Genomic DNA, 13268 nt, shown 5'->3' with positions numbered 1-13268 from the left:
ACTAAAAGAAATAATAAAACAGCTGAATTGATAAATTCATTTAATCTGCTTTTTTGGGGGATTTGAAAGAGGAGGTCAAGCCTTTAATGGTGAAAAGTAAAAATTGCTTTTTTTCTTCACGATCTGTCTGCTATACTAGTTGGGCAGAATGTTTTTTCCATGAGTGATGAAGCAATTATTTTATAACAACCTGGTACAAAACATCACTTTAAGTTTTCTTATTTTTAAATCAGTAGTGACATGTGCTTTAAAATCCATTTATATAAAAATCCATTATATAAAAATAGCCTTTACTTCACAGGCCTTTTATGTTGTTAACCAATGTTTCTAGATTTTTATTATAATAAACAAAAAATACCTATTGACATTTAAGGTCAGAAAATACATTTCTATGAGCTCATAATAAATGTATGTAGGTCTCAAATATGACTTTAAGCCTTTTTGATATTTAACTCATTGTGAATTAAGAATGATTAAATGTCCCATATTTGTATTCATTTTAGAAATTATTCAGTAATTTGCAGTACATAATGCTGGCCCCAGACTAGCCCTAACAGTGCTTGATTATAACAAATAATAAGACTTTCTATCAGCACATGAGCATATAATGCAGAATCCACTCAATAGTCTCACACAAATGGAGAAGGATACGTTGACAAAATCAATTGGATTATACAATAATACACACACACACACACATACACACACACACACACACACACACACACACACACACAAACCCAGCTTAGAGTCTTAAGTTACAAAGAGATTTCCGGGGGACAAAGAAAAAATTCTATTTTGTAACAGATCAAGTGAAAACACCCCATTGTATTTTTACAGAACATTTCTGCTGAACTCTAACTACAGTTCTCATGTGGTATGAAAAGTTAAGACAAAGGTCTTACTACTACTGCTACCTATCTTCTAAAACTATCATCCCTAAGAGTTGAAATCTATGCTTCCAAAATTATTTTCTACCTTGATGATTATGTCAATGTTAACATAATGTAATTATTAAAATTACATTGCTTGAAACATAAATTTTAGGTGAGCAGGAAGGGAAAATGTCAGTGATTAAAGTAGCGCTTATGTTGTGACCTATATTTTCATGTTAACAAATTCAAACACACACACATATTACCTATCAAAGCTTGTTGTTTTTTTTTTTTGGAAGACTGGTACACAAGTTTAACATTACTGATTAGCTAACCAACACACATTTTGTGAGTGGTATAAAATGCAAATTCACCCCAATCTTACCAGGCTGGCCTATTGGTCCAGGAATTCCTGGTGGTCCTGGTGGTCCCTGAACACCAATTCCTGGCAGCCCAGGAGGCCCTACTGGCCCAGGTTGTCCATTTGGTCCAATATCACCTTTCAGAAATAAACACAGTTTAGTTACTAAGAAATAACAGCTAAGTCACAAATTATCAGGAACCATGATGCCCATGTGAAAAGGCACATCACATTAATCAGGGAATAACTGGTTGGTCGTTTGTTCAGGAAGAAAAATTACACATCTGCCTCTAGAACAAAGGTTATAGAATCAAATAATTAAGAATCTTAAACTATGATGTTGCTGAGCATTCACCTCCCATACTTAAACTGAACTCACCAAAGTACAAGAAATTATAAACCAAAAATCCCTCCCTTATAATTTATGTTCAGCAATTATTAATAACTTTAAAATATATTTTCAAACTACTTGTATTTTTAAAATAAATAAGCTTCAACCTCTTCCTTTCTCTTAACTCAGGGTTGCGGCTTACAGTGTGTTCAAACCTCAATTATCATCAGGGAGACATTTCTTTGACATTACAATCTTCACTGCTCCTATCGGCATTTTTATCATTCTCACTTTCAAACAATTTACATACACTAAAATTCACTACCTTTATAATTTAATGAGTTTTCACACATGTATAGTCATATAATGGCCACTAAAATCAAGATACTAGACGGATCCATCAACCCCAAAAGGGCCCAGTTGCATTCAATATCTCTCTACATTCCAATCCTCCTGCAACTGCTGATCTATAGTCACACAGTTCTTCAGAATACCTTCCCTGAATATTATAAATGTGATTCTACATAGTTTCTTGAGAATGTCTTCTTTAAGTTAATGTGATTCATTTGAGACTAAGTCATGTTCTGTGCATCCAAATTAGTCCATTGTATGAATACAATACATTTAGTTAAGTCTTTTCACTAGATAGACATTTGTGCTTCTTTCAATTCTTGGTGATTATGAATAAAGCTCTTAAACCACTGACAAAAAGCTTTGAATTTTTCTTCGGTAAAAGTGAGATTTCTTCATCATACAATAAGACCACTTTTATATGTAATTGTCACTCAGAAGAGACAGAATGTGGGTTAGAGATACCTACCACATTCCTGTGTCTCCAGGAACAGGAAATAACCCTTCAGATAAGTGAGTAAAAAAGAAAACTGGCTATTTAGAACAGTAGGAGAAAATGCTAGTGAAAAATAATCATTGCAATTCACCATTCTATTTCCACACATGCATATAAAAAAACTTCAACTATATTTATCCTCAACCATCCTCTCTGCCTGCCATCCCTACTCTCACTAGTACCTGCTCCCCAATATAGCCTGTTTAACTTTCCTGTGATTCATTTTGTTCAGCATATATTAATTGTGAAGAGTTTTCTGTGATAATTTCGATGTGTGTATACTATAATTTAGCAAGATCAACCTCATCTATTGTTTTCTCTTTCCTGGTCTCCCCCATCTCCTACTGTTCAGGATAACACTGTTCTTTCAAAGTCATTTCAACATTTTTTTCCGTGCTGGAGACTTCACTCTTTTCTAAACTTTCTGTACTAATATGCACCTTAACTGGCAATGTATGAGACTTCTAGTTACTCTGCATCCTTAGCAGTAGTTTTCTTTGTCTATCAGGAAAAAAGTCAATTCTAATAGTTATGTATCTTGTTGTGGTTTTAATTTGCATTTTGCAGATGGCTACTTAACACTGAGCATTTTCATATGTGCCAATTTGTCACTGAGATTTGATACTGAGATTTGTACTCAGGGCCTTTGCTTGTAGCAAGCACTTTACTATGGAACCACATATCTAGCCCTGTTATTTTTGTGGTTATTGTTGAGGTAGGGTTTTGTTTCCTGCCTGGACACATATCTGGACCCCAGTTATCATATTTTTGCTGAGATGGCAGGTACATGGCCATCTTCTTCCATTGTTCCAGTCTCATCGACTTTTCTGCCCACGTTGGCCCACCTAAGCTCAGTCTCCCACATAGCTCTGGGAAGGCCCTTTACCACAGAATTCCTGATCTTACTCTCCCAAGTAGCAAGAATTACAGTCATGAGCCTGGCTCCCCATCAGAATTCAAAATCATGTGCCAGATGCATGAATAAAACTATATTTAATTTTAATGAAGTCTAATTTTTCATAATTTTCCTTTCATTAATTTTTAAATTCTTCTTATGTCCTATTTAGCAACTTTCTGCTTACGAGCACAAAGATTTTCTTCTATAATTTTATCTGAATTATTTATTTTATTGTATTGTTAAGATGCTGTACAGAGGTGTTACAATTACATGAGTAAGGCAATGAGTACATTACTTGTCGATTAATGTTACCCCTTCCTTCCTTGTGTTGTCCCACTATCCCTTCCCTTCTCCACCCTCCATACTCCTCCCCCCCCACCCAAGGTTTACAATATACTGTCCTGTGGGTATCTTTGTTGCAATGGGTCATGCTGTGTCCTTGTTTCAGCGTTTTGTTATTCCCTTCCTCTCCCCAAATTAGATATATGTATACACAAGATGCAGGGTACTAAAATCAAGTACAGTGACAACAGGGGATATTGCCATAGGGGAAAGAGCATACAAAGGAAACAACAACAACAAAAATAAAATCACGTGGTACATTTAAAACAATAACAATAAAGATAGACCTCTTATGTCCATATCTTGGGATTCATTTCACTTAGCATCATCTTATATGGTCATTTATTTGTACATGGTTTTGGAGCTTTTCAACTCAACTGATAAGATTATCCTATATGTATACTAATTATTGCAAATAAGGGAAACCATGGAACCTAAATTTCTTTGGGATTGGGTAACTTCAATAATATCTTTTATCTGAATTATGAGACAACAACTGTCCATTGGCTAATTCTTACCTACAAACATGCTTTTATACTTCTCATGACTTGAGTGATTTTTAAAATATTTTTGAGGGTTATTAAAAATAATGTGAGTAAACTACAAGCAGCCCACAAAGATTAAAATATGTTAGTATTTGGCTCTTTACAGAAAAAGTTTTCCTGCCTTTGTTCTGGAAGTTTTGTCTTGTTAAAGCTTTATATTTATGTCTATAAATGAATCTGGGTTAAATTTTGTATAAAACGTGATGTACGGGGTAAGGTTCATTTGTTGTGTTGGTTCCGAATATGTATGTTCCATAGCTTTAGTATAAAACACATCTTTTCCTATTGAAATTGTCTTTCTTTTGTTAAAAGTCAAGTATCTATGGCCTGGATTATGTCAATGACAGAGTATGTGGTAAATATGCATAGGTGTCTGGGTTTAATCCCCAGTACCAAAAAATTCAAATATGGAGCTATCTTTCTAGACTCTCTATAATGTCCATTTATCTGTGTCTGCATTTCACATCTGACACAATATATTAATCACTATGGCTTTATACTAAGTCTCTTTGAATTATCCAACAGTGTTCTTTCTTCTAAAAATATTTAGGTTATTCTACAGAATGTTTCCATATAATTATTAGAATAATTTAAAATAATTAAATCAAATGTAAATTTAAAAACCCTAACTTTGTATTATTTATGCCAATAAGAAAGAGCTCAACATTTTATTCACTGGGGAAATATAAATTAAATGACAATTTATGATACTACCATACACTTACCAAGACTCTCAAACTGGAGAGAACACAGGGTATCTTATCATATTGGCATGAATTAGGATTATATATTCATACAAAGGAGGAGGCTACAATGCTTGATAAGAAATGTACTCATTATCTTGCCCATCTAATTGTAACCCCTCTGTACAGTATTTTCACAATAAAAAATAAAAAAAAATAAAAAAAGAGAAAGAGTGGTAAATGATGAAAGAAAAAAAGATTACATATTCATTTGAGGAACTACTCTATTATTTTTCTACCAGCTAAGTATACACTTATGACTGCACAATTTCATTAGTTATTTAATCAAGCAAAATGAAAGCATAAATCCATTTGTAAAATGCTCTTATCAGCTAAACTCATAATAGCCAAAACCTTGACACAGTTTAGGTGTTGAAGATAAACACATACAATTGTATATTCAATAATTTCATTGAAAGACATGAAGTATTCATAAATGCAACAACAGGAAGGTGTCAAAAATATGCTTAGTGAAAGAAGTCTTATAAAGAATGTCGATTCTGCATTATTTGACTTACAAGAAATTATAGACCAAGTAAATCCTAACAGTACAATTGCCACTATGGATGTCTGAATAGGGACTGATTGGAGCAAAAGATTAGGAAAATTTTTGTCAGTGATAACAATGGAACCCAGGGTCTTGATCACGCTGGGCAAGTGTTATCTAATGAGCTACATCCCCCCAGCCCTGGCACAATATCTTCTTAGAGTTATACAGTTATATGCATTCATCAAAACCCAAAAATTTTACCTTTAAGATTTGCACCTCTCATTTTATTTGAATTTTAGAGCAAGGTAAAAAATATGAAGCATCTATGGAATTTTACTTATAGTATGCATGCTATTTAGGGAGAATGTTGCTGCAATTTATTTTGAAATGCTTCTAAAATAGATAAATGGATATAGAGAAGGGTGGGTAGATGTGCCAATATATGACAAAACATGTACAGCAAAGCACTGATAGTAGAATGCCAAGGATGGGTATATAGTAGACAGTGTAATGCACTTTCTACTTTGTTGTATAAATGATCTTTCTCCTTGTGCTGAGAATTGAACCTGTAGCCTTGAGGTTTTTAGTATCATACAACTGAGCTGCATCTCCAGCCCCTATATTTGAATTTAAAAAAATAAAATACTGGCAAAGAGACAAAATAGTAATTATATCTGGGCACCAGTGGTTCATGACTATAATCTTAGCTTCTCAAAAGGCTGAGATTTGAGGATTACAGTTTGAAGCCAGCCATAGCAGGAAAGCATGTGAGACCATCTCCAGTTAACTACGAAAAATGAGCTGGATCTATTGCAAAGTGGTAAAAGGACTTGAGCAAAAAAGCTCAGGATCAATGCCTAGGCCTTGAGTTCAAGCTGAGAACCATCAAAAAAAATAATTATCGTAGAATCTACGCAGAATATATGCCCATTTCTTTAAATTTTGGACATACTTGAAAATTTTCATAATAAAACCTTTAAAATTATCCACACAGAAAAATATGCTTATTTCCCTGAAGCTAGAAAAAAAATCCAAGAATTTTTCAGTATATTTTGGAAAGCTTTGGTGAAAGAAACAGACTCATATGTTGTTGGCCAGAGTATAAATGGATCAAAATGGAGAAGAATCTGTCAATATCTAGAGATCCATTTTCATTACTTCTTTTCTACAAACAAATATACCTACACACATTTGAAATAATGTGCATAAAAGATTATTTACTGTGGCATGATTTGTAATGAGAAAAGATTGGCAAAATTTTATCAATTTACTAATTCTAGAAAACTTAAACTGATAAAATTAAATATTGCATACTTTTGAAATTCAATACTAGGCAGGTACTTGGAAAACAACTCCAGTATTTCTAAGTACTGATATGATTTCTACGATATAAAATAATGTGAAAATAAGCAAAGTACAAAATGCTAAAAGGTCTTTTAAGAAGCAGAGAAAAATGAAATGTGTTTGCATTCATTATTATTTTATAGAGGAACAATGAAAGAATAAAATAAAATAATGAGAATCTGAACATAGGGGATGGAGTTGGAGTAGAGGCAATACTTCTTACTGTTACTTTTGTTGTTTTGAGACAGGATCTCACTTGTAGCCCAAACTGGCCTAGAATTTGTAATCCTCCCATCTCAGGCTTCTGAGTGCAGGGTTACAGGTGTAGATCACTATGACTAGTTCAGTGTTACTTTTAAAACATATATCTTTTCATAGATAACAAAATTTAAGGCAAAAATAATTAAGAATAAAATAAGGTGTAGCAGTTATAGATGACATCATGGGATTTCTAGTTAATTGTGCTTATCAACTACAAACTTTTCCAAAGATTTCAATTTCTATCATTTTAAAAGCAATTTGACAAGGGTCAATAACCTCCATACCTTTTGGTCCTGGTAGGCCATCCAAGCCAGTGCGTCCGGGAGAACCTGGAGGTCCTGGAAAACCACGATCACCTTTTGGACCAAGTGTTCCTTTGAAACCTGGGATCCCTGGTGGCCCAGGTGGTCCAGGTAGCCCAAATCCTGGCTCTCCCTTCAGAATAAACATGGCAAGACAAAATAAAGAAACTCCTATGACTTACCTGTTGCTGTTTACTATAGAGAATTTAAATAAAGAAAGACAAGGTAATAACTTTTCCCTTGAGAAGAAGGCCAGAAAAATGAAAAGTAATTGGTATGTTAGAGAGAATATCTGAAAGGATGAAAAACTGGGTTTACAGCAAGACAAATTAAATGAGTTGGACTGGTTTCAGAATAAGAAAGATAACTGAAAATGCATGAGATTAAATAAGTTTACCCAAGTGAGGAAATATGATTAAAACAATTATTTTGCATTTAAGTATTTTAATGCATTGTGGGTTTTGTATGAAATGTCCACTTAGAAATAAACACTGAAGCATTTATAGTAGAAATGGCATTATTTTAAGATGTGGGTTAAAATATTTATCAAAGCAATAAGCAATTATTCACAAATAGGTGAAACAAATGTGAGAATTTTTAAAATAATTTTTCATTTTGGTTATTGATAAATAAAAATTTCTTCTTTACTCCTTTTACATGTTTTACTATATTTCACTGTGTGAAGAGCTGGCATCATGTTCATTCTCTTTCCCAAGGTAAATAAGAATTAGTGATGAAACTTAGGATGATTGAATTGATTAAATACAAAAAAACCCATAGAGTCAGGGAAATTATATACCACAACAGTTTGCTGAAGGCAGACTGAAAAAAGTTTGAGGTTAGACAAGAGCCAAAAATAGAAATCGAAAATAATAACCCAAATATAGAATTATTAATTACAATAGCAGTGATTTTCATTACATAAACTAAATGGAATCAGGGAAGAGCGAATGAGGATAAGAAAGTATTTTTCACTATCACTGCAACCAATAGTCATGAACACATAACAGAGATTCAGTGGAATAGTGAGTCATTCAATAAACAACAGGGAAGCTAAAAATGGTGTACTCTCATGTAACCGAATAGCTGGCCACCCCACAAAAGGATCAGAAAGTATTGTGATCAAAGATGGTTTACAACTAATTATTTTAAAATGAAAACAGTTAAGTAGTAGATTTGAGATAATGTCTAAATTAAAATAGAGAGTTAAGACTAAGGAAAGTAAGAGAGACATGAAAATAAGGAGTAAATCGAAATGTCTCAGACCTTTGGTCCTGGAAAGCCTGGTGGCCCAGGAGGGCCTTCTAAACCAATTCTTCCAGGTGTCCCAGGAGCTCCGGGAGGTCCTGGAATTCCTGGAAAACCTGTAAAATGTTGTCAGTTTTTAACCTCCAAAGAGAATACAGTTTAAGAAATATATCCAATCAAAATACATTTTATACAAAAACTGATTTGTTGAATGTTAACTCCTTTGTACATTGCTTAAAGATAATAAAATATAATGGAAAAATATATATCCACATTTTCAATCCTGCTTAGTGACCACAGTGACATTTTGTATGAATGAATAGTACCAAACATACAGATAGGATATAATCTCTCTCAATTGCATTATGGTCTTTTTAGTTTTATATAAAGATAACATGCATAGAAGAAAACATGCTCTTTTGAATAAAGGAAGGACTACTATATACTGAAATAAAACTAATTATATGGAATAAATCCCTTACAAAAACACAGGCATTTCTTCCATTTCTTCCACATAGTATGATGACATATATATAATATTCTTCTAATAACAAGTATAGACATCACACACACACATATATATAATGTTAGACTGATACTGAAAATGTCTGGCAGCAATGAGCAATGATATGTTTAAGAACTGCCCTTACAGAAGCGTGCATCCTTTGCCATTAATGAGAATTTGTTCTCTGAGGAATAAGGCAGAACATTGGCAAAAGTCCTAAAAATTTTCAAAACTCAAGAGAATATTTTTATTCATGATAAGACATTGTATATGTGTGTATATTTTCAATAAGCCATTTTCATTTCACATAACACATAAAATCAAAAATAGATTTTGGGTGCTTTTTATATTGTTAGAAACTCAGAATACAAAGGTGAATACAAAATACAATAATCCCAGTGAGTCTGACTTATGAATTATTCTTTTAACATTTACAATTTAGATATCTGAACTATTTTTTAAATACTTACAATTAGATATTTTTATGATTAGACATTTAAAGCAAAGATCATGAATTTAAATTATATATACACTGTGACTGTGATTGATTTTTCATTTACAGAGAATAGTTACATTTAAAACATTTTATTATCAAAGAACTGTGTCATACTAACCAGCTAACCTACCCTGACCAACCCAGTCGAACATACCTTTGAGACCAGGTGGTCCAGGAAGCCCAATTCCAGGGCTACCTGGTTCTCCTTTGCTACCAGGTATTCCTGGGAATCCTGGTTGGCCTGGAAGTCCAGGGTCGCCTATGGAGAAATAACCGTTTTTATAAGGGAAATGTCCAAGGAAGCCAACAAGTGATGAAGATGTTTTGAAATCTGTTCTTTCCATACCTGGAAGACCTACTTCACCATCTCTACCTGGATGACCAGGCAGGCCAGGCTTTCCTGGCTGGGTTATGGTCTGACCGGGATCACCTTTAGGACCTGAGAACAAGAGAGGATCAAGGGTGAGTAGCAACTATTCACTTAATAATTTTTAACTAAAACCAAAAAAAGGGAAATCATCAGCAATCTTTAGAAATGTAAAGCAATAAAATGCTACCAGAAAAAACCCACTCCCATATTGCATATTCTAGAAAGGTACCAAACAGAAAGACATTTCAAAGAGAAAAAGTGTATGACAGTTTTGAGCTTCCACAAAAGAAGAAATATGATAATTTAAGGGTTTTCATCAGATTGGTACTCAGAAAGCCATTAAGACATTATTACTAGGCATTATTTCTGTGGGAGTGATTCCAGAATAGAGGAATTTGAATCAGTATACTGAATAAGGAAGACCTGCCCTCACCCAATGTGTGGCAGCATCATCCAACAGCTGAGAGCCTGGACATAACAAAGAGGTAGGAAACAGGCACATTTGCTCACTCTGTCTGTGTCTTTGGAGCTAGGGTACCCATATTCTCCTGCTCTGAAACATTACAACTCCCTTCTCCCCAGCCTTCAGACTCTGGAACTTGCTCCACCAGTACCTCAATTCATAGGACATTAGAATTTGGCTGAGCCACATTACCAGTTTTCCCTGATACTTCAGATCCCAGGAAGCTAATCATAGGAATCTCTCAGCGTACAGTGGCAGGTAAGTCAATATCCTGAATATATTCTTCCTTATCTATCTAGGTATGTGTCTATGTGTCCATCCATCCATCCATCTACCCACCCAAATTATCTATCTATCTATCTATCTATCTATCTATCTATCTATCTATCTATCTATCCATCCATCCATTGATCTATCGATTTGTTCTATTTTTTTCTGGAGAATGCTAAGTAATAGCACATAGTATCTATCTTCTGACTTTGAAGTATAGGCTAAATTAGTTTACAATATACCAAGCTCTAGTGAGGAAAGGATATATTTCTTTGGGTTATTATTATGTGTGCAAAGTCCAAATACAGTAATTCAAACAGAAGCTTGAAATGGGATCAGGAAAAAGAAGGACTTCCTAAATGAAACCCAAAAAACCCTAATTCTGAATGAAAAGATTGATAAATTTTACTACAGTAAACTTATCTCTGTTCATCAAAGATAACATAGGGATGTAAACAGCAAATTGTATTAGGTAAACCGGGTGCCTGTGGCTCATGCCAGTAATCCTAGCTACTCAGGAGGCTGAGATCTGAGGATTGAGGCTCAAAGCCAGCCTGGGCAGGAAAGTCTGTGAGACTCTTATCTCCAATAAACCACTAGAAAACTGGAAGTGGCGCTATGACTCAAGCGGTAGAGCGCCTTGAGCTGAAGAGCACAGGGAGAGCGCCCAAGCCCAGAGTTCAAGCCCCACAACCCACCAAAACAAAACAAAAAAACTATATGAGGTAAAATATTTTGTATAATACACAGCCAAGGTGGTGGTACACGACTATAATACTAGCTACCAGAGAGACAGATATCAGGAGCATCACAGTTTGAGGCCAGCCAGGGGAAAAAGCTAGTGGGATCTCATCTCAACAAATAGGCTCAGTGTAGTTAGCAGCACCTGTAATTTCAGGTACACAGAAATCATAGATAAAAAGAGTGGTCTGAGCCTGACTTTGAGTCTCAGAATTGAGACTCTACCTAAAAAATAACTGAAGAGAAAAAGGGCTGTCTATCTGGTTGAAGTGGTAAAGTGCCTGTTAAGGAAGTATAAGGGATTGAATTTAAACCTCAGTACCACCAATAAAAGTTAATATACTGGATTTGGTCCATGACCTATGATTAGCCAAACTCTGCTCTAGAAAAATGTGACATGTAATACCAGGAGATATGTGCATGTATGTGAGTATGTATGTTTTTCTCGTCATATTCATATACATATCATACACACTGAGATACACACACAACACACGTGACTGTACATAGAAGCCTATTTTACAAGAAACCTGAAATGTAAGTCACCCATTTCTGCATTAACAAAAGAATAGATGAATCAACTGGGACACACATACACATACATTTTCACACACACACATACTATTGAATACTATAAAGTAATGAAAATAAATATACTACAGCTAAATATAAATTTAACGAGAATAGTAACCATATGAATCCATTAAAATGAAGCTCAGAAAGAAGTAAAATTACTTTGTTTAAGAATGAACATATAAGTTATAAAATGGGAGAAGTGAAAGAAAATTATAAAGAGCTTAAATAGTAGTTACTTTGGGAGAGATAGAAAGGGACTGTGATCAGAAAATGACAAGGTGAAGAGGGTCAGAATTTTTTTTTGTCAATCATGGGGCTGGAACTCTGAGCCTGGGTATTGTCCCTAGCTCTTCAGCTCAAGGCTAGCACTCTACCACTGGAGCCACAGCACTACTTCCTGTTTTCTGGTGATTAATTGGAAATAAGCCTCTCATGGACTTTCCTGCCCAGGGCTGGCTTTGGCTTCCAACTGCAATTCTCAGACCTCAACCTCCTGAGTAGCTAGGATTACAGGTGTGAGCCAGTGGCACCTGGCATCAGTATTTTTTTTAAAGATGTTTATAAATTTGTAAGATAATGTGTGTGGACGTTCTATGTGTGTCTAGTATAGTTAGTTGCATTATGTACCAGGATGTCGGTATAATTTGTGGAGGGGAAGGCAAAAACAAATCGTTTAAATAGGGATATAGGTGGACCCATTGAAACAATGAAATGTACAATCATTATGTCCAAAAACAAACTTTACAACTTTGGTGGGGAGGGGGAGAATCAAGTAGGGGGAGGGGGGTGATAGAAAGGGATGGGAAGGGGAAACAAAGGAGGAGGCAACAATGCTTGATAAGAAATGTACTCGTTATCTTGCCCATGTAATTGTAACCCCTCTGTATGGTATTTTCACAATAAAAAAAGAAAGAAATTTTAAAAAAATAACAAAGACAAAATATTTAAAGAAGTTTCCCACTAAAACATCCCATTGTGTTTCCTGGTTAAGGAGCTCGGAAGATTCCAAATATAAATGGCCAGAAAAATATATTTCTCCAGAAAGCAAACCAAGAGTAGACAAAAGAGTGTATTTTGCCTTTAAAAATCAAATTTATATTTCACCTAACATCAACTTATCTGACCTTTTCTGCTTGTCTCAGACATATACTAGTTATTGTAAATAAGGGAAACCATGGGACCTATGTTTCTTTGGGCCTGGCTTACTTCACTTAATATAATTTTGTCTAAGTCTTTCCATTTCCTAACAAATGGGGCAAT

General features: G+C 34.5%; 1 protein-coding gene across 3 annotated transcripts in view; it reads right to left on the bottom strand.

The window, feature by feature from the left end:
- Col4a5 (collagen, type IV, alpha 5) overlaps window positions 1–13268 on the bottom strand; it is a 206710-nt gene that overhangs the window by 53943 nt on the left and 139499 nt on the right. For all 3 annotated transcript variants that reach the window (XM_013025877.1, XM_013025879.1, XM_013025878.1), the window contains exons 26-30: window positions 9935–10027; window positions 9743–9847; window positions 8606–8703; window positions 7322–7472; window positions 1261–1374 (exon numbers count right to left, since the gene is read on the bottom strand). In XM_013025877.1, coding sequence (XP_012881331.1) covers window positions 1261–1374; window positions 7322–7472; window positions 8606–8703; window positions 9743–9847; window positions 9935–10027 — 561 coding nt within the window. The remainder of the gene's footprint in view (window positions 1–1260; window positions 1375–7321; window positions 7473–8605; window positions 8704–9742; window positions 9848–9934; window positions 10028–13268) is intronic.

Source organism: Dipodomys ordii, unplaced genomic scaffold (assembly GCF_000151885.1).
Source record: "Dipodomys ordii isolate 6190 unplaced genomic scaffold, Dord_2.0 Scaffold88, whole genome shotgun sequence".
In the NCBI taxonomy this organism is placed as follows: domain Eukaryota; kingdom Metazoa; phylum Chordata; class Mammalia; order Rodentia; family Heteromyidae; genus Dipodomys; species Dipodomys ordii.
This window is presented reverse-complemented; position numbering and strand designations above follow the sequence as displayed.